Source organism: Scyliorhinus canicula, chromosome 18, assembly GCF_902713615.1.
Source record: "Scyliorhinus canicula chromosome 18, sScyCan1.1, whole genome shotgun sequence".
In the NCBI taxonomy this organism is placed as follows: domain Eukaryota; kingdom Metazoa; phylum Chordata; class Chondrichthyes; order Carcharhiniformes; family Scyliorhinidae; genus Scyliorhinus; species Scyliorhinus canicula.
This window is the reverse complement of record NC_052163.1, coordinates 112,869,971-112,888,977: the sequence shown is the minus strand read 5'-3', so window position 1 is coordinate 112,888,977 and position 19,007 is coordinate 112,869,971. Positions and strand designations below refer to the sequence as shown.

Here is a 19,007-nt window from a genome sequence, read left to right as displayed (position 1 = left end):
TGTTAGCACAGCGAGAATATAGAAGAATTCAACCTGTGTCCCAAGCTTTGTGTGATATGCAGACGGTATATTTTGACCTGAGTCTCCTTTGTTCTATTACAGACTGACATTCTACTGGGATTTTCCCATATATTACCCCAAGTCTCCTCATCAATATGGACTGCAAAGGTCTTTCTCCTAAGACTGCAGTGTTTCTAATATATTCGCATAGGATCTAGAACTTAACATGCCAGAAAACTTGCTGATTAATTGCTTAGGTTCCATAGATATCAGGAGTTTTTCCACCAGGGAGACTGAAGTGTCAAGATGCAGAGTTGTCTTATTCAGGATAAAGTCTCAGAGTTGCAGATATTTGTAAAAGCTGTGTCTTGGGATTTTGGCATAGCTGCTTAAAAGGTGACCAGGAAGCACTAATAAACATGTTGTCCAGCCTACAAACGTCTCTATCTCTCCAGATATTGAATCCATGGTCCACAAGACCTTGTGGGAAATCCAAGTTTCCCTGAATGCGAGACAGAAGTTAATTTTGATCTCCCTTCCAGCTGACAGATCATCCTCCATGCTCTTAGAGTATTGATTAATATAGGATTTTCGCTCTTAAAATCTGTGTGAAACAACAGGGCCTGTAAAGAGTATACGGACTGCACTGCTGTAGTGTCCAGCCAAATGGAGGAGAGGTCCCCTCTGACCCATTCCTTTCTGAATTTAAAATGAGAAGCTAATTGATGCAATTTAATATTCAGCACCCCTAACCCTTTCAGGAGCCAGAGCGATACAGTTTAGCCAATTCCGAGCGAGGTTTCTTTCTGTTCCGTATAAATGATCTGAGCATCCCATTGATTTCCTTTAGGACCCCAACAGACAACAAGGTTGGCAGCATCTGTCAAGGATACAATAACCTAGGCAACATATTCACCTTAATCAGTGCTATCCTGCCCAATCACAATATTGGTAAAGGAGGACCAGCGGTGCAGGTCCCACTTAATAGACGCGAGGTGGGGGTGGGGGATGGGTTTCTTCTCGCAATACAAATGTCTAAAGGGCAGTGTAACCACAATACCCAAATAAGTAAACCCCAAATGGGAAATTAGTAAAGGGGATGGTCTCCCTCTTGAGTCCTCCCAATGGCATAGCCTCAGACTTTGAAAAATTGATTTAATAGCCAAAAGAGGTTTAATCTACCCACCACTACAATAATAGCGGTAACAGAAACATCCAGCCTAGATACAGAGAGCAACATGTCATCTGCTTATAGCGTAATCTTATGTTGCTGCCCTCCACTATGCAGCCCAAAAATTGAAGCGTGCTGTCTAATTGTCTCCTCCAGGGGCTCGATAGCTATTGCGAACAGTAACGGGGATGACAGGACAACCTGCCAAGTCCCTCGCTGAGACAGAAATTCTCAGACCTATAACCGCTCATGAGACCTGCCGCCAGAGGGCGTTATTAAGCGCCCGCATCCACCTAACATAGTCCTCCCCGAACCCAACTTCTGCAGCGTATAAAATAAATTCCATTCCACCCAGTCAGAGGCTTTCTCTGCATCTAAGGAGATCACTAACCCACCTCGCGTCCACTTTTGAAAGAGCTGATGACATTTAATCTCCTGACATTGATGCACAAATTTTGGCCCTTTTGGAACCCAGTCTGATCGCCCTGGATGATAGAACATAGAACATAGAACAGTACAGCACAGAACAGGCCCTTCGGCCCTCGATGTTGTGCCGAGCAATGATCACCCTACTCAAGTCAACGTATCCACCCTATACCAGTAAGTAACCCAACAGCCCCCCCCATTTACCTTAAAAAAAAAATTTATTTTATTTTTATGACTTGATCTTGGTGGGCCGCATAAAGACCTTTGGTGGGCCGCAAGCGGTCCGCGGGCCGTAGTTTGCCCACCCCTGTGATAGCCAGTTACTTATCCAATTGGCCAAATTTCCCTCTATCCCACACCTCCTTACTTTCTTCATAAGCCGCCCATGGGGAACGTTATCAAACGCCTTACTAAAATCCATGTATACGACATCAACTGCTCTACCTTCATCTACACACTTAGTTACCTCCTCAAAGAATTCAATTAAATTTGTGAGGCAAGACTTACCCTTCACGAATTGAACATTCTGATCAAAGAGAGGATTCCTTCTGGGCGCTGCGCCAACGCTTGAGACAACCATTAAAAATTTACGTTCAGGAGCGAAATGGGCCTGTAGGATATGCACCCTTCAGGATTCTTGTGTGCCTTCAGAACTGAGGAAATATCTACTTCTCGGAGAGTCTGCAGCAACAGACCTGCTCCAAATGAGTGATGAGACATGCCAATCAGCGGATCCATTTCGCAAGTATTTAAATTCTTTATAAAATTCACATCCAAAGCTATCAGGCCCTTGGGCCTTACCAGGTTGAAGCTCCCTCAGGGCAAGAGTCACCTTCAGAGATTGTTGGGAGATTGAGGAGAGGAAATGCAATCTCAAGTGGGAGAGGGGGGGGGTTAAGTAAAAACTCTTGGAAAACAGGAGAATGGGTGGAGATCACAATACTACTTGGAGCAGAAAGCCACCAAGTGTAGGGTTGTTTTTGGTCGGAAGTAATAGTCGATTCCAGTATGACATTGGTGGGAAGCAGAAAAAAGAAGTGAATTCTTCATCCTTAGGATGAAGTGTTCACCGCACATCCGAATGGCCCACCTTCTCACAAACCGGTGTTTAAAACTTTCACGTTGTAGGGGGGGGGGGGGGGGGGGGGGGGGGAAAGGGGATTCTGATTACTGGGAGTTTGTCCAACAAGAAGTTAAGGTGACAGTTGAGGTTTCCACCTATAAAGGAATCAGCCAACACCAGATCAGCAAAGTCCATGAAGACTTTAGTAACAAAGTCAGGGGAATAATTTGGTAGACTGTACACATTCATTATCGATGCAAAAGCCCCTCAATAATCACAACCCCGCCCAAGCCCAATTGTCCTTCACATGGTCCTCCACTTTGAAAGGCACTTTTTTTTATTGACTAAAACCTTCAACACCCTGACGACAGGTTAGGAACGAGGCAAAAAACACCTGCCCCACCCAATCCCTCTTACACCCTGAGTGCTCCTTGTCATCTAAATGAGTTTCCTGCAACAAAGCTATGTCAACTTTCTCTTTTTTTTAGGGAAAGACAAGGGTGTCGATTCAGCGACCTCATTGCATCCGACACGGATCGGGGGTGCAAAGGGTGAACCGCGCGAGTTCCTCAAATCGGGCTGATCACTAGTCACTTGACTGGCTCTGTCCGGCGCAATCTGGATCTTGCCCTCGCTCATTGAATACCCGGATGCTGGATTTATCCGATGCACAGGACTCAATAGCCACTCCTGCAAGACCTTGCCAGGGTGCTGTTTAGGATTGGTCCTCACAAACGTGGACATCGGTGGGGGAAGGGGGTTTGCAGGCCATCGGAGACCCTTGGGTGGTCAGCAACAGGGCAGGGTGGCACCCTTGTACTCCCGGGCACCTGGGAGCCTTGCCACTGCCAGTCTGGCACCCTGGCAGTACCCTGGGTGATGCCAGGTGGGCAGTGCCAGGGTTCGGCCCCAGGGGTGGGCCTAACCAAGTGGATGGGGGGGACGGGGTGAGGGGGAGTTCACAGGGGCCTCGAAGGTTGGGGTGATGAGGGGAGGCAGAAAGCGAGGGAGGGCATGAAGGGGGAGGGGGAAATCGGGGTTGTTTATAAAAATGCCTCCCCGATCTGTGAATAGATGGCAGAGAGATGCTCCCCCAGGCCAAAAAAAATGGCCGTTAAATTGCGGGGCAATAATAGGGTGATGTAGTCCCTGAGCATTCCAGGAGCGAATTTTCAAAGTATCTACAGGACTCAATCAGCTAAAGAAAATCCATAGAATCCATAGAACAGTACAGCACAGAACAGGCCCTTCGGCCCTCGATGTTGTGCCGAGCAATGATCACCCTACTTAAACCCACATAACCCGTATACCCGTAACCCAACAATCCCCCCATTAACCTTACACTACGGGCAATTTATCATGGCCAATCCACCTAACCCGCACATCTTTGGACTGTGGGAGGAAACCGGAGCACCCGGAGGAAACCCACGCACACACGGGGAGGACGTGCAGACTCCACACAGACAGTGACCCAGCCGGGAATCGAACCTGGGACCCTGGAGCTGTGAAGCATTGATGCTAACCACCATGCTACCGTGAGGCCCCGAAAATATAGCATAATATTTCCGTGTGCCATTTGGGCGTGCATCAAAATGTACCTCCCCCATCTCCAGTTGTACCAGACGCACCAGTGACACATTAAGACATGTTTTTCTCGCATAGGAGATCTGCCTGTACCATTGCAGGAGCCGGTCAACAACTCTTTAACCCCAAAACAGAAAGAATACAAATAAATTCTGAGCACATGTGAGGAACTGTAGGACTATCCCTACAACCTTTCCGTCCCTCCACCCAGGAGTCATACTCCTCAAAAAAGAGGAGGTAAGCTACGCCAGAATAAGAATGTGTACTGAATGCCCTTCCCACACTCTGCCCCCACCCATTAGGACTTAACCACTTGCCCACCTCACGGCAGTGGCACTACTGATAGTTATCATGATTAAGGGCAGGAGACCATAAAGCACAAACTGCCATCATGGGGGGGGGGGGGGGGGGGGGCACGGTAGCACAGTGGTTATCACAGTCGCTTCACAGCTCCAGGGTCCCAGGTTTGATTACCGGTTTGGGTGACGGTGCGGAGACTGCACTTCCTCCCCATGTGTGCGTGGGTTTCCTCCGGGTGCTCCGGTTTCCTGCCACAGCCCAAAGACGTGCAGGTGGATTGACCATGCTAAATTGTCCCTTAGTGTCCAAAAAGGTAGGGTGGGGTTGCTGGGTTACGGGGATGGGTTGGAGGTGTGGGCTTAGGTAGGGTGCTCTTTCCAAGGGACGGTGCAGACTCAATGGGCCAAATGGCCTCCATCTGCACTGTAAATTCTATGATTCTATAAATACGTGGATAAGAAGAAAAGATGGATATCTATCACACAGCGCACCCCATAATTAGAAGGAGCATGCTGTAACGTGCTTTCAATTCAAGATAAATGGAAGTCCCTGGGATTTTTAAGGATAAAACATATATTATGTTGCTTCATTGTTAAGACGTCCCTGTTAAAATGATAAATAGCAATATAAGATCAGGCAGGAAATATAATAGCAAGGGATTGAATCTGGATTTCACAGTAAATGGCAGATTGTTAGTACAAGTTATTGCCTTCCATGGAGTTCACAAAAGCCAAGGCATTAGCCGGATTGTCGAATGTCTTTACAGAGTTGTCGGACACCACCCTCAGTGTTGTGTTGCCGCCGAGAAATCTTGGAAGAAAGATGGAGCGTGGCGCAAGTCCCCATTACGCCTCGCCGCGTTTGATACTCTGGCGATCTTTAAAGTTATGAAAATGAATAATTATAGGTCGGGGACGCTGATTGTCCCTTGGCCTCAAAGACAGGATGGCGATGTGCCCGTTCTAACTTAATGCACCCAGCTTTCATATCCAGCTTAAGGAAGCGTGGCAGCTAGCTCTCATAAGAATTTAAGAGGGAGCTTACCCGCCACTCCTGGCAAACAGACAACCTGGAATTCTTCTTCTGGCATCGGTTTTCCGGATTCCTCGGGAATTCTGATATGTCGCGTGCCAAACTTTCCAAGGGTTGTAAGAGGGCCGGAACTGAGGAAGTTACATTTTCGACAGCCTGGATTCTGTCCTCCGTTTTATCAAGCCTCTTACTAGTATTCTGCAGTTCAATCTCATGAGCACTGCTATTCTGTGGCAACTAGCCGAGTGACTTTAATAATATTAGCAGTCATCAGCTGTGATGCCTCCGAGACCACCGGATTGCGGGCCTTTTCAAGGATCAGCTCGCCATGTTGAGGCGTCAACTCCACCCAAGTTGCTTCTGACTGCTCACTTTTGTTGACCATTTTCTTAGGATTCCTCAGCATGTTGTCACCAACGCCGAGCCAGGAACCTTCCCAGGGACATTCTATGGAGTATTCTCTCCCAGATTAGGTAAGTATGGGCCATGTAAGAATGATAAATGAGAGGATTAAACGATGAGTAGCGGCAGAGTCCACAGAATCGCTGCTGTTCCCGCGGTTATGTCGCGTGACCCTCGCCCCTGAAGATTTTAATGTCAGCGATTTACCATTGTTGACATCTGTACCGGGGTCAGACCCTTTCAGAAGGCTACAGACAGGAAATGAATAGCAAGAACAAAGGAGTACGGTGAAATGTCTTGCCCTGAATTGTCAGATCTGAAATGTTCCAGTCCCTACATTTTATAGCCGAACCGTGTATCTTGATGAAGAAGGAGTCGGCACTCTGTAACAACCACCCTAAGGGCTTGGTAAATGGAGACGTTACACTCTGCCAACATGGAACAGAACCTTCTGATCTCATGTGAAAGAGAATAAGAGCCCTCGGCCACAACAACTTGTATTCATATAGCACCTTTAACATTGCAGAAATGCCAAGGTGCTTCACAGAAGCACTTACCATACAAGATTTGACAGCCAGCCACAGGAGATTTTAGTTCAAGTGACCAAAGCTTGGTAAAAGGTTTTTTAAGGAGCATGTTTTAAAGAGAAAGAGGTGGAGAAGTTTAGGGGGGGGGGGGAATTCCAGAGCGTAGGGGTCCTGGCAGCTGAAAACTCAGCCGTCAGTGGTGGAGTGAGGAAAAATCAGATGTGCAAGTGGCCGGGATAGGAGGACCGCAGAGATCTCGGATGGTTGTAGGGCTGAAGGAGGTTACAGAGACTTACAGGGTGGAGTGTGGCCAGCAAGGGGTTTGAAAACAAAGATGAAAATTTTAAAATGGGAGTGCTGGTCAGACTTGCAATCAAGTCAGTGAGCACATGGGGTGATGCGTGAACGGGACCTGATGCAAATTAGGAAAAGGGCAGAAAGAATTTGGAAGAGCTGAAGTTTGTAGTGCACGGAAAGTGGGAGGCTCAGCTGGAGTGTATTCAAATAGCCCAGTCTGGAGGGAAGAAAGGAACGATGAGGCATTTCACAGCAGACGAGCTAACACAGGGCTGGAGTTGGCCAATGTTATGGAGGGTGGAGTAGATGAATAGGGAAAGAAAAAGCATCGCATTTCTACAGCATCTTTCACACCTGTCCTAAAGAAATGGCTTTTTGTGACGTGTAGTCACTGTTGTAATACAGGGATTGGATTGGATTTGTTTATTGCCCCGTGTACCGAGGTACAATGAAAAGTATTTTTCTGCGAACAGCTCAACAGATCATCAAGTACATGAAAATAACGTAAAAGAAAATCCATAATAGGGCAACACGAGGTACACAATGTAAATGCATACACACCGGCATTGGGTGAAACATACAGGGTTGTAGTGTCAATCAGGTCAGTCCATAAGAGGGTCGTAAGAAATGTAGGATTCCGTTTTTGAACAGGAGTGACCCATAAACAGCAGTGATCTAGATGTCAGTTGAGGAATAAGTATTGACCAGTGGGAACTCCCTCGCTCTTCTGCAAATAATAACCATGGATCATGGAACCATGGATTCCCGTACCAGCCTCCCCGGACAGGCGCCGGAATGTGGCGACTAGGGGCTTTTCACAGTAACTTCATTGAAGCCTACTCGTGACAATAAGCGATTTTCATTTCATTTCTTTTAAATTCACCTGAGGGGGCAGATTGGCCCGTGGATCAGTGTCCCAACCAAAAGACGGCAACCTCTGGGAGTGCAGCACTCCACCTTTATTGGACTTGAGGGTCAACCAGGGTTCTGTGCTCTTGCTTGGGGTCTTGAGCTAACAACTTTCTGACTCCGAAGCACAAGAGTGTGATCCATTGATCGCCAATGTAAATACATGAATATGAACCATCGTTAACATACAGGATCTGGGGAAAATACAAAGTGGTTACAGCTTCATGAAGCCGCTTTGCTAATTAGTATTCATTCTCGGAGGAGCTAGAAGTCAAAAAATATTGAATGTGTTCCAAGTTGACCTCGGGCTAGCATGAACAGGGCATGTGTTCTAAAAACAAAACTGACTCTGTGGCACCAAGACTATGCTATTGACTTCCCAAATTCTTTATTTGGTTTACCTTTAGGTGAACACCAGCGACTTCCATCGTTTGCACCATGCTGGATCCAAACACAGCTTCAGCGAGAGTAACCCTTTCACTGAGATAGCCATGACCAGCTGCAAGTATAACGGAGGGGTGGTGAGACCTCTCAGTAGCCTCGGCTCCTCGCACAGGAACCTTCATGACCTGGACTCAGAAACGCAGCCTCTGCAGACCAACTCAGGCCTGGAGGTGGTGGTCTCCAAACCGGACCAGAACAATATCTCCAACGACAGCTTGGTCAACGAAGGGAGAAAATCGCCCAAAAAGTCACAGAATATCGGCCACAAGCTGGGACACAGGAGGGCCCTGTTTGAGAAAAGGAAACGCCTGAGTGACTATGCACTGATATTTGGAATGTTTGGGATTGTTGTTATGGTGACAGAGACAGAATTGTCATGGGGAGTTTATACCAAGGTAAGTCTCGCTTCCTTTTTTTAATGACATTGTCCCTGAAAGACTTTTCCCAGAAGCAAGATGCAGCCTGTGTGCCAAAATCTAACAAAAACAGGCTTCAAAAGCACAAGTAAGAGCCCGTGACTGTGTACATGCTTAGCGCCAAGTCCCTGAACTGCCCTCCTGATAGTCAATTGAGTTCAGTGAACATGGCCATTTGTTGGGAAGCATCAGGAAAATGACTAGGAAAGTTGTCGTGAAAGCCCAACAGGTTCGGGAATGTCCTTCAGGGGGAGGAATCTGCCAGCTCTTCCCCAGCAGCTCTGGCGTACACAAGAACACATGAGAGGGAGTAAGAGTGGACCATTTGGCTCCTCGTGCTTGCTCCATTCAGTACAATCGTGGCTGATCTTGTACTTCACCACTTTTCCGCCCGCTCTCCGTATCCCTTGGTCCCCTGAGGGACTTGCACTCACTCCAGTTCTACACTCTGTGGTTGATTCTTGGGACAGGAACGTTTGGACAATTAATATCAGAGGTGCAAGTGCCACCAACATTCCTCCTACGATATATTCAGGAATGCTTGCTGGAACACCTGGTTGTTAGTGCAGACAAACAATGGGCGGGATTCTCCGACCCCCCCCCCCCCCCCCCCCCCCCCCCCGCCAGGTCGGAGAATTGCCCGGGCCGGCGTCAATCCTGCCCCCGCCGTGTCCCGAATTCTCCGCCACCCGGGATTCGGCGGGTCGCCGGCTGCGCCAGTCGGCGGGCCCCCCGCGGCGATTCTCCGGCCCGCAATGGGCCGAAGTCCCGCCGTTGACAAGCCTCTCCCACCGGCGTGGATTAAACCACCTACCATACCGGCGGGATTGGCGGTGCAGGTGGGCGCCGGGGTCCTGGGGGGGGGGGAGACGCGGGACGATCTGACTCCAGGGGCTGCCCCCACGGTGGCCTGGCCCACGATCGGGGCCCACCGATCGGCGGGCGGGCCTGTGCTGTGGGGGCACTCTTTTTCTTCCACCTTCGCCATGGTCTTCACCATGGCGGAGGCGGAAGAGACCCCGTCCCCTGCGCATGCCCGCCGGTATGACGTCAGCAGCCGCTGACGCTCCGGCGCATGCGCGGACTTATGCCGGTCAGCGAAGTCCTTTTGGCCCCAGCTGGCATGGCGCCAAAGGCTGTTCACACCAGCCGGCAGAGTGGGAACCACTCCGGCTCGGGCCTAGCCCCTCAATGTGAGGGCTTGGCCCCTGTCTCCGCACCTTTGGGGCGGCCCAACGCTGGAGTGGTTCACGCCACTCCAACATGCCGGGACCCCCCGCCCCGCCGGGTAGGGGAGAATCCCGGCCCATCCGATGGTGTAAAAGACATATTCGTTAAAATGTGAGATCAAGTCAACCACCAGAGTAGCACATTTAGTTTCTGATAATTCCTGCGAAAGAGGCAGCATTTAATAAATGCCGTTTTTAAACTGCAATTCGTAAGTTTTGTTAGACAAAGGTGTCGAGGGTTATGGAACCAAGGCAGTTGAATGGGGTGAAGATACAGATCAGCTGTGATCTCATTGCATGGTGAGAGAGTCTTGAGGGGCTGAATGGCCTCCCCCTCTTCCTATCTCTGTATGGTCCTCTGCAGCAGTGAGCCATTCGGACGTGAAAGGGCCCAGGCGCCAAATCTGGTCTTTACCTGAATTAGCTGAACTCCACCATGTTGCCACACAGGAGGGAGGGAGAGTTTGGTGGGGCCATAATTGACCTCTGTGTTTGAAAGCTTGGGAGCAGAAAAGAGCTAATTGAAATCCACACCCCTGATAGTTCCGAGTGGTCTTGTTGGGAAGTTTGCTTCTTACTACATCAGCTACTACATTGATGCCTGCACTCTCAAGTCAAGTCTGGGGGATAACATCCCAGACAAGGTTCTGTATAGTGATGCCAATCCAATGGGATCTTTTGGAATCCGAGTATGCAGTTGCTCCCAGAACCACATTTTCCTCACAGCCGGCAAAAAAATGCTTGGTGCTTTCCATTAGCGCTAAGCTTTTCAGGAGCATGGGCATCATTGTAGCGGGTGTCCGCGGTGCTCTGTGGCCTCCAGATAGGTGTCATCACCAAGGATTTTCAGGATGGTGTGGGTTCGGCGCCTGCCACCCTGAGACTCGACGTGTAACCCATCTCCATCAGCCCCAACAGGCCCATTTCACACTCAATTAGTTTTGATTGGCAGCAGGCGGGGCTTCCTACGCCTTTGGAAAACTGTTGGCTAATCTAGCCCCTCCAGGCACAGCTCTGCAGTAGCCGGAAAAGTTACTGCAGCACTGTGCCTGGACCTCAGTCCCGGGACCCCACTTCAGCTAAGCACTGGGGGGGGGGGGGGGAGGGGAAGGAAGGGTAGGCGATGCCCACGGGGGAGGGGTGGGTGGAATCAGTGTCTGGGGTTTAGGCCGAGATGGGGTGGGAAGAGTGAGGGGGGGGGGGGGGGGGGGGAGAGGACGCCCAAAACCTGAAATAACCTTCTGATTCATAACATCCATCCAATTTTAGACCCCTCTTCCCGCCCAACCTCCAAACCCACCAGGGCAGCGCAAAATTCTGGCCTTGGCTTCAGACACAAAAACTAAATGGACCAACACTCCCTGGGGTCAGGTGTCTCATAGCACAGGCCATAGACTTAATCCCCTCATTCTTCAGCTCAAAGTGTTTTGTCCTGTAACTTGCTGAAGGTGCTAATGAAATGAAATTAAAATCGCTTATTGTCACAAGTAGGCTTCAAAATGAAGTTACTGTGAAAAGCCCCTAGTCGCCACATTCCGGCCCCTGCTCGGGGAGGCTGGTACGGGAATTGAGCCGTGCTGCTGGCCTGCCTTGGTCTGCTTTAAAAGCCAGCGATTTAGCCCTGTGCCAAATCAGCCCCTATAACGGCATTGCAGAGGCTATGGGGCACCAGTGATTTCAGTGCATAACGGGACCAGCAGCCAATTGGACAGAAAGGAAAAGTAAGAGCTAGACGTAACATTTTAAATTGTGAAAGAAAATCTTAACCTCTCCGAACAATTTTCGACCTGCAGAAATGAGATTGAACAGTATAAATTGTTTTCTTTTTGGACCTCAGAGGTTGGACACATTGTATTGGTAATGATTATTTTAAAGGGGTATTTACACTGTTCAATTCCAGCCCTAATCTTTTGCAGAGAGTTTAATTTGAGTTTAACATGTCAATCTTGCAAGTTCTTTCAAATAACGGGAGGGCACAGGGAGAGATGTGAAGCTAGCTGTGGAGTGACGTCAATTGAGCAGCAAAGTCTGAAGATTTGCAACTCTCGGTGTGACTCCTGTACATGCTGGCAAATTTGAGGATTAATACTGGAGTCCATCGTAAACCCAGGATCACCTTTACAGGAATCCACTGATCCTGAAATTAGCGCTTCAAAAAGATCTGGAGCAGGTACAATGTTCAGCGAGGGATCTACCAAACTGAGGGACTTTGTTCCAGTCTCAATGTAATTTCCCATAATGCGAGGGGAGTGAACGGACTACTGCCAAGTTTGCGGATGGCACAAGACGAGATGCAAAGGCAAGTGCTGAGGATGGCACCGGGTCTACAGAGGGATATAGACAGTTTATGAGAATGGGCAAAAACTTGGCAGATGGAAAATGTCAAGTAATGCACTTTGGTAGGAAAAATAAAGGAGCTGAATATTATTTAATTGGAGAAAGACGGCAGAAAACTGTAGCACAGAGGAATTAAGGGGTCCGCGTGCATAAATCACAAGAAACCAGCGTGCAGGTTCAGTGGGTAATCGGGAAGGCAAATGGAACGTTGGCCTTTATTTCAAAGCGAATGGAGTATAAAAAAAGCTAAAACTATACGAGGCACTAATTGGACCACACCTGGAATACAGTGAACAGTTTTGGTCCCCTTATCTAAGGACAGATATACTGACATTGGAGGCAGTCCAGAGAAGGTTTACTCGGTTGATACGAAGGGATTTTCTTATGAGGAGAGGTTGAGTAGATTGGGCTTGAAACCATTGGAGAAGAATGAGCGGTGACTCTAATAGCCCGCACGGGGCCAACGGAGGGGGGATGATTATCTTCCTCGTGGTCCTTGTGGAATGTGAATGCCTCTTCTAGGGACGGGGGATCTCTGTTAACCTCTGAATAAAAGATCAGCCAGTGAGGCACCAAGCAGTGAGGAAACCGGAGGGATCTATTGGCCTGTGGCTGTATCATGTTGGAAACAACGTTTTTGTTGTTGTTTCTTTTGTTTACTCAGTGTGGACTCTCCGAGCCCTTATTATAGCGACCATATTGAGACATATAGGATTCTCAGGGGGTTTAACAGGGTAGATTCTGAGAGGTTGTTTCACCCTTGTGGGATAGTCCAGGACAAGAGGCATAATCTCAGAGTAAGGGGTCGCCCATTGAATACAGAGACGAGGAGGAACGTCTTCTCTCAGAAGGTAGTGAATGTGTGGAATTCTTTACCGCAGAGAGCTGTAGAGGCTGGGTCGTTCAGTGGGTCGTTCAGTGGGTCGTTCAGTGGGTCGTTCAGTGGGTTCAGGGCTGAGATAGACAGGTTTTTCACTAGTAAAACAAACGAGGGTTATGGGGATAAGGCAGGAAAGTGGAGTTGAGGATTATCATATCCGATCCGTCATGATCTTATTCAGTGGCGGGGCAGACTCGATGGGCCAAGTGGCCTACTTCTCTTATTTCTTATTGTCTTATAGTGCGTTAGCAGCTCAGGTGGAGAATGTAGCTCCAATTTTTCGCTATCCAGTCCTGCCTTACCCCTATTGACTGGGACACCTGTGTTTCTGTGGCTAGTCTCGCTTCTCTCATTTAGGTTGTGGGTTCAAGTTAAACTCCAGGGGCGGAATTCTCCGCTCCCCACGTGGCGTGGGAGAATCGTGGGAGGGCCTCCCGACATTTTTTACGCCCCCCTGGCGCCCCCAGCGATTCCCCCCCCCCCGCTCGGAAAAATCGCCGCTCGCCGTTTTTCATGGTGAACGGCGATTCTCCGAGCCCGATGGGCTGCTGCATTCGTGAAACGGGCGCCAGATGCCCGTTTGGGGCATCCAGGGACCCGATTTGGACGGGAGCACCGCGACTGTGCTCCAGAGGGGACAGGCCCGCGATCGGTGCCCACCGATCGTCGGGCCTGCGTCCAAAACAGACGCACTCTTTCCCCTCCGCCGCCCGGCAAGATCAAGCCGCCACGTCTTGCCGGGCGGTGGTGGAGAAAGACGGCACCGCGCATGCGCGGGTTCGTGCCGTCTGCGCGGGAACGATGGGAGCCCGTTCCTACTCCCCGGGTTGGGGTGAACCTCGGCCGAGTTCACAACGGCCTCCGCGATTTTTGGACCCAGCGGAGAATTCTGCCCCAGAAATTTAAAATCTAGGTTTATACTCCCAGGACGATACTGGGGAAATGCTGGTGGTGCTGTCTGTCAGATGAGGCATTAAACCGACACCCTGTCTGCTCGGAGGCACTGTGGCACAGTGGGTAGCACTGCTGCCTCACAGTACCAGTGATCCGGGTTCAATTCCCACCTCTGGTGACTGTGCGGAGTCTGCACGTTTGTCCCCATGTCTGCGCGGGTTTCCTCCGGGTACTCCGGTTTCCCCCCACAGTCCAAAGATGTGCAGGTTAGGTGGATTGGCCATGATAAATTGCCCTTAGTGTCCATAATTGCCCTTAGTGTCCAAAGGTTATGTGGGATTATGGGTTTGCCGTGGAGTGGGCCGAGGTAGGGTGCTCTTTCAGATGGTTGGCGCAGACTCTGTGGGTCGAATGGCCTCCTTCTGCACTGTAGGGATTCTATGATTCTTTCCGTGGACGTATATAATTGGCACTATCTGGAATTATCCTGGCCAATATCTATTGCTCAACTTGCAAAACCAAGCTTATTTCATCATTAGCTCATTGCTGCTTGTGAGATCTTGCTGTGTGAATTAGATGTGCTGTTGCCAATGTTTCGACAGTGATTACACTTCAAGATGTTCTTCATTAGCTGTAATGCTCTGAGGTCAAGGAAAGTGGTGTAAGATCATAAGAGTACAAGAAATAGATTTAAGAATAGGTCACTCACCCTATCGAGCCTGCACTGCTATTTGATAAAATGATGACTTGATCTGATTGTGGCCTTAACTGCACGTTCTTCCCTGTCCCCCTTAATCCTTGACTCCCTGGTAGATCAAACGTCTGTCTAACTCCGCCTTGACTAGAAGACGTAGGAACAGAAGAGGCCATTCGGCCCATCGAGTCTGCTCCGCCATTCAGTGAGATCATGACTGATCTGATATGATGATCCTCAACTCCACTTTCCCACTTTCTCCCCAATAAGGCCATAAAACATAGGGGGAAGAGTGTATATCCAAAGACCCAGCCTCCACTGGTTGCTGGGAAAGTAAATTCCCAAGTCTACCCACCCTCTGAGAGAAAGAATTCCTCCACATTTTCATCTTAAATGGGTAACCTCTTGGGCGGGATTCTCCGAGCCCGCGCTGGGTCGGAGAATTGGGGGGGGGGGGGGGGGGGTGGCGCGAATCCTGCCACGCCGCTCCATTGCTGGGCCGCAGATTCTCCAAACAATCGCGGTTGCCGTGGCGCCGGTCGGGGGCCGGTCTCTGCGCTCGACGGGCCGAGTGCCCGCCGAGTTCTGCCGGCGTCGTTCGCATATGTTCCTCCTCACCGGGCACCTGTAGGGCTCCGCCATGTTGCCCGGGGGTCGGTGCCAACACTTGCCCAGATTTCGGAGAATCCCGGCCCTTATCTTTAAATTTTGCTCCATAGTTCTAGGTTCTCCCACGAGGGTAATAATCTCCTCAGCATCTACCCTATCAAGCCCCCTCAGAATCTTAGACGTTTCAATAAGGTCACCTCTCACTCTTCTAAACTCCAGTGAGTGCAGATCCAACCTTTCCTCGTAAAACATAAAAAGTAGAAACAGGAGGAGGCCATTCAGCCCTTCGAACCTGCTCCACCATTCATTATGATCATGGCTGATCATCCAACTTGCTAACCTGTTCCCGCATTCTTCCCATCCTTTGATCTCTTTTGCCCCAAGAGCTACAGCATAGAGTCATAGAATTTACAGTACAGAAGGATGCTATTCGGCCCATCGAGTCTGCACTGGCCAATGGAAAGAACATCCTACTTCAGCCTATCCCAGTAACCCCACCTAACCTTTTTTTGGACACAAAGGGCAATTTGGCATGGCCAATCCTTGTGGGGGTGAGACCCAGGCAGACACATGGAGAATGTGCAAACTCCACATGGACAGTGACCCAGGGCCGGGATCAAACGCGGGTCCTCAGTGCTGTGAGGCAGCAGTACTAACCGTTGCGCCACCGTGCCGCCCCATTGAAAGCCTTTTGAAAGTCCAAATAAACCACATCCACTGGCTCATCAACTCTGCCAGTTACATCCTCGAAGAATTCCAGTATATTTGTAAAGCATGATTTCCCTTTTGTAAATCAATGCTGACTCGATCTGATTCTGCCACTGTTTTCCAAGTGCACTGCTATTAAATCTTTTATAATGGACTCTAGAATTTCACCCACTATCGACACAGGCTGACTGGTCTATAATACCCTGTTTTCTCTTTATCTCTGTTTTTAAATAGCAGAGTTACATTAGCTGCCCTCCAATCTGCAGGAACTGTTCCAGAGTCTCTAAATCCTGGAAGATGACCACCAATGCATCCACTATTTCTAGGGCCACCTCCTTCAGTACCCTGGGATGTAGATTCTCAGGCCCTGGGTATTTATCAGCCTTCAATCCCATCAATTCCCCCAACACAATTTCTCTACTAATACTCATTTCCTTTCGTGCCTCCCTCTCAGTAAATCCCGTGTTCTCCAACATTTCTGGTATCTTGTTTGGGGTCCTCCTTTGTGAAGACAGAACCAAAGTATGTATTTAGTTGGTCAGCCATTACTTAGTTCCCCATTAATAAATTCCCCTGTTTCTGACTTCAGACATTTGGCTTCACCAATGTTTTTCCCCCTCACATACCTATAGAAACCTTTACAGTCAGTGTTTATGTTCCCACAAACATGCTCTCATACTCTATTTTCTCCTTCTTGGTCATTTCCTTTGCTGAATTCTAAACTGCTCCCAATCCTCAGGCCTGCTGTCTTTTCTGGCCAATTTGTAAGTCTCTTCCTTGGATCTAATACGATCTCTAATTTCCCTGCTAAGCCGTGGTTTGACCACTTCTCCTGCTTTATTTTTGCACCAGACAGGAATGAATAATTGTTGCAGTTCACCCACGCGCTCTTTGAATGTTTGCCATTTCCCATCCATCTTCGTCCCTTTTAAGTAACGTTCCCCAATCCATCATAGCCAACTCGCGCTTCACACCACCATAGTTTCCTTTATTTAAATTCAAGACCCTAGTCTCCGAATCAACTATTTTACTCTCCATCTCAGTGATTATATTATGTTCGCTCAATGCTCGAGGGACCTCGCACAACTAGATTGCCAATTATTTCTTCCTCATTGCACAATACCCAGTCTAGGATGGCCTGTTCTCTAGCTGGTTCCTCAATGTACTGCTCCAGAAAGCCATCCCATAAACATTCCAGGAATCTCTCCTCTACGGTATTGTTACTAATTTGATTTGCCCAATCTATTTACAGATTGAAGTCACCCATAATTACAGACGTTCCTTCATCGAATGCCTCTCTAATTTCCTTGTTTAATGTCATTCCCAACATCACCATTACAGTTTGGAGCCTATATACAAATCCCACAAACATCTTTTGCCCTTTGGCGTTTCTCAGCTTTACCCTTCCAGATTCCACATTGTCGGAGTTTATTTCCTCTTTAACCAGCAATCATAGAATTTACAGTGCAGAAGGAGGCCATTTGGCCCATCGAGTCTGCACCGGCCCTTGGAAAGAGCACCCCAGAGGAGCCCACACCTCCGCCCTATCCCCCGTAACCCAGTAACCTCACCTAACCTTTTTTTGGACACTAAGAGCAATTTAGCAATGCAACCCTATTGTCATTTCCCTTTTTGTCTGTCCTCTCTAATTACTGAATACCTCTGGATATTCAATTCCCAACACTGGTTGCCCTGCAGCCATGTCTCTGCAATCTCAACTATATCGTACCAGTTTACAGCTATTTGCGTAATTAATTCATCCACTTTATTGTGATTGCTCGGCGCATTAAAGCCGGAGACTTGTCTTTTTAACATTCCTTGTCCCGTTCCCACTATTTTTGACTCTGGCCCTGTTTGATTCTGGCCTTTTAATTTCTCTGCCTTTCACTTTTCTTATTCCCCCTTCTATCTTTTGCTCTTGTCCATGTTTCCCTCTCCTCGGGCTTCTTGCACAGGTTCCCAACCCCCTGCCATTTTAGTTTAAACCCTCCCCGACCACTCTGGCAAATACTCCCCCGAGGACATCAGTCCCAGTCCTGCCCAGGTGCAACCCGTCCAGTTTGTCAGTCCCACCTTCCTCCAGAACAGGTTCCTCTGTCCCAGGAATCTGAAACCCTCCACCTCACATCATCTTTTCAGCCATGTATAAATCTGATACATCCTGCCATTTCTGCTCTGACCATCTCTTGAGGTCCCAACTTTTCTACTTACTTCCTAATTCCCTGAATTCTGTTTTTTAAAAAAGTTTTTTTACTATGTCATTTGTACCGATGTGTACCATGACCACAGGCTGTTCACTCTCCCCCTCCAGAATGCCCTGTAGCCGCTCTGATACATCCTTCACCCTAGCACCATTGAGGTGACACACCATCCTTGTGTCTCGTTTGCGGCCACAGAAATGCCTACCTATCCCCCTTACAATTGAATCACCGATAACTGTTGCATTCGTATTGTTACTCCACGCTTGTGCAGCGGACCCAACCGTGGTGCAGTGAATTTGGCTGTTGCTGCTTTCCCCTGAGAGGCCATTCCCCCCAACAGTATCCAAAGCGGTATATCTGTTTTTCAGGGTATGCCCAAAGGAGATTCCTACACAACAACCTAGTTGTCTTGCTCTGCCTGATTGTCACCATTGCCTTCCTACATGTGGAGTCTTAGCCTGCGGTGTGACCACCTCTCTATCCATGCTATTCATGATACTCTCCATCTTGTGGCTGCTCCACAGCGTCCCCAGGCATTGTTTCAGCTCCAAAATCCAGGCTTCCAGAAACTGCACCTGGAGACACTTCCTGCACACAGGCTAACACTGGGCACTGAAAATATTCTGAGCTTCCCACATAGAGCAGGAGGAACATACCATGGTTTCAAACTCTCCTGCCATGACCTACCCCATTAAAGTAAATCTTTTGGAAGATACCTAAAATTAAAAAATATCTGGCCCTCCTTCCCTGGTCCTTGTTACTGCAGAATATAGCCCTTATGAACTATAGACCGCAAATATAGACCCCTACAAACGATACGCATTAAAAGTGGTAAATACTTATCCGACCGTACTCGCCCTACCAGCTTCTTCCACTTGCCCGGT

The 19,007-nt window shown here is 48.8% G+C and overlaps 1 protein-coding gene across 5 annotated transcripts in view; it reads left to right on the top strand.

Moving 5' to 3' along the window:
* Nucleotides 1–19,007, top strand: part of LOC119953337 (small conductance calcium-activated potassium channel protein 2-like) — a 155,987-nt gene that overhangs the window by 31,458 nt on the left and 105,522 nt on the right. For 4 of the 5 annotated variants that reach the window (XM_038777508.1, XM_038777507.1, XM_038777506.1 and 1 more), the window contains exon 2: nucleotides 8,119–8,550. In XM_038777508.1, coding sequence (XP_038633436.1) covers nucleotides 8,119–8,550 — 432 coding nt within the window. Of the gene's footprint in view, nucleotides 1–5,969; nucleotides 6,050–8,118; nucleotides 8,551–19,007 lie in introns of all 5 variants that reach the window. The other variant, XM_038777509.1, reaches the window with a different exon arrangement.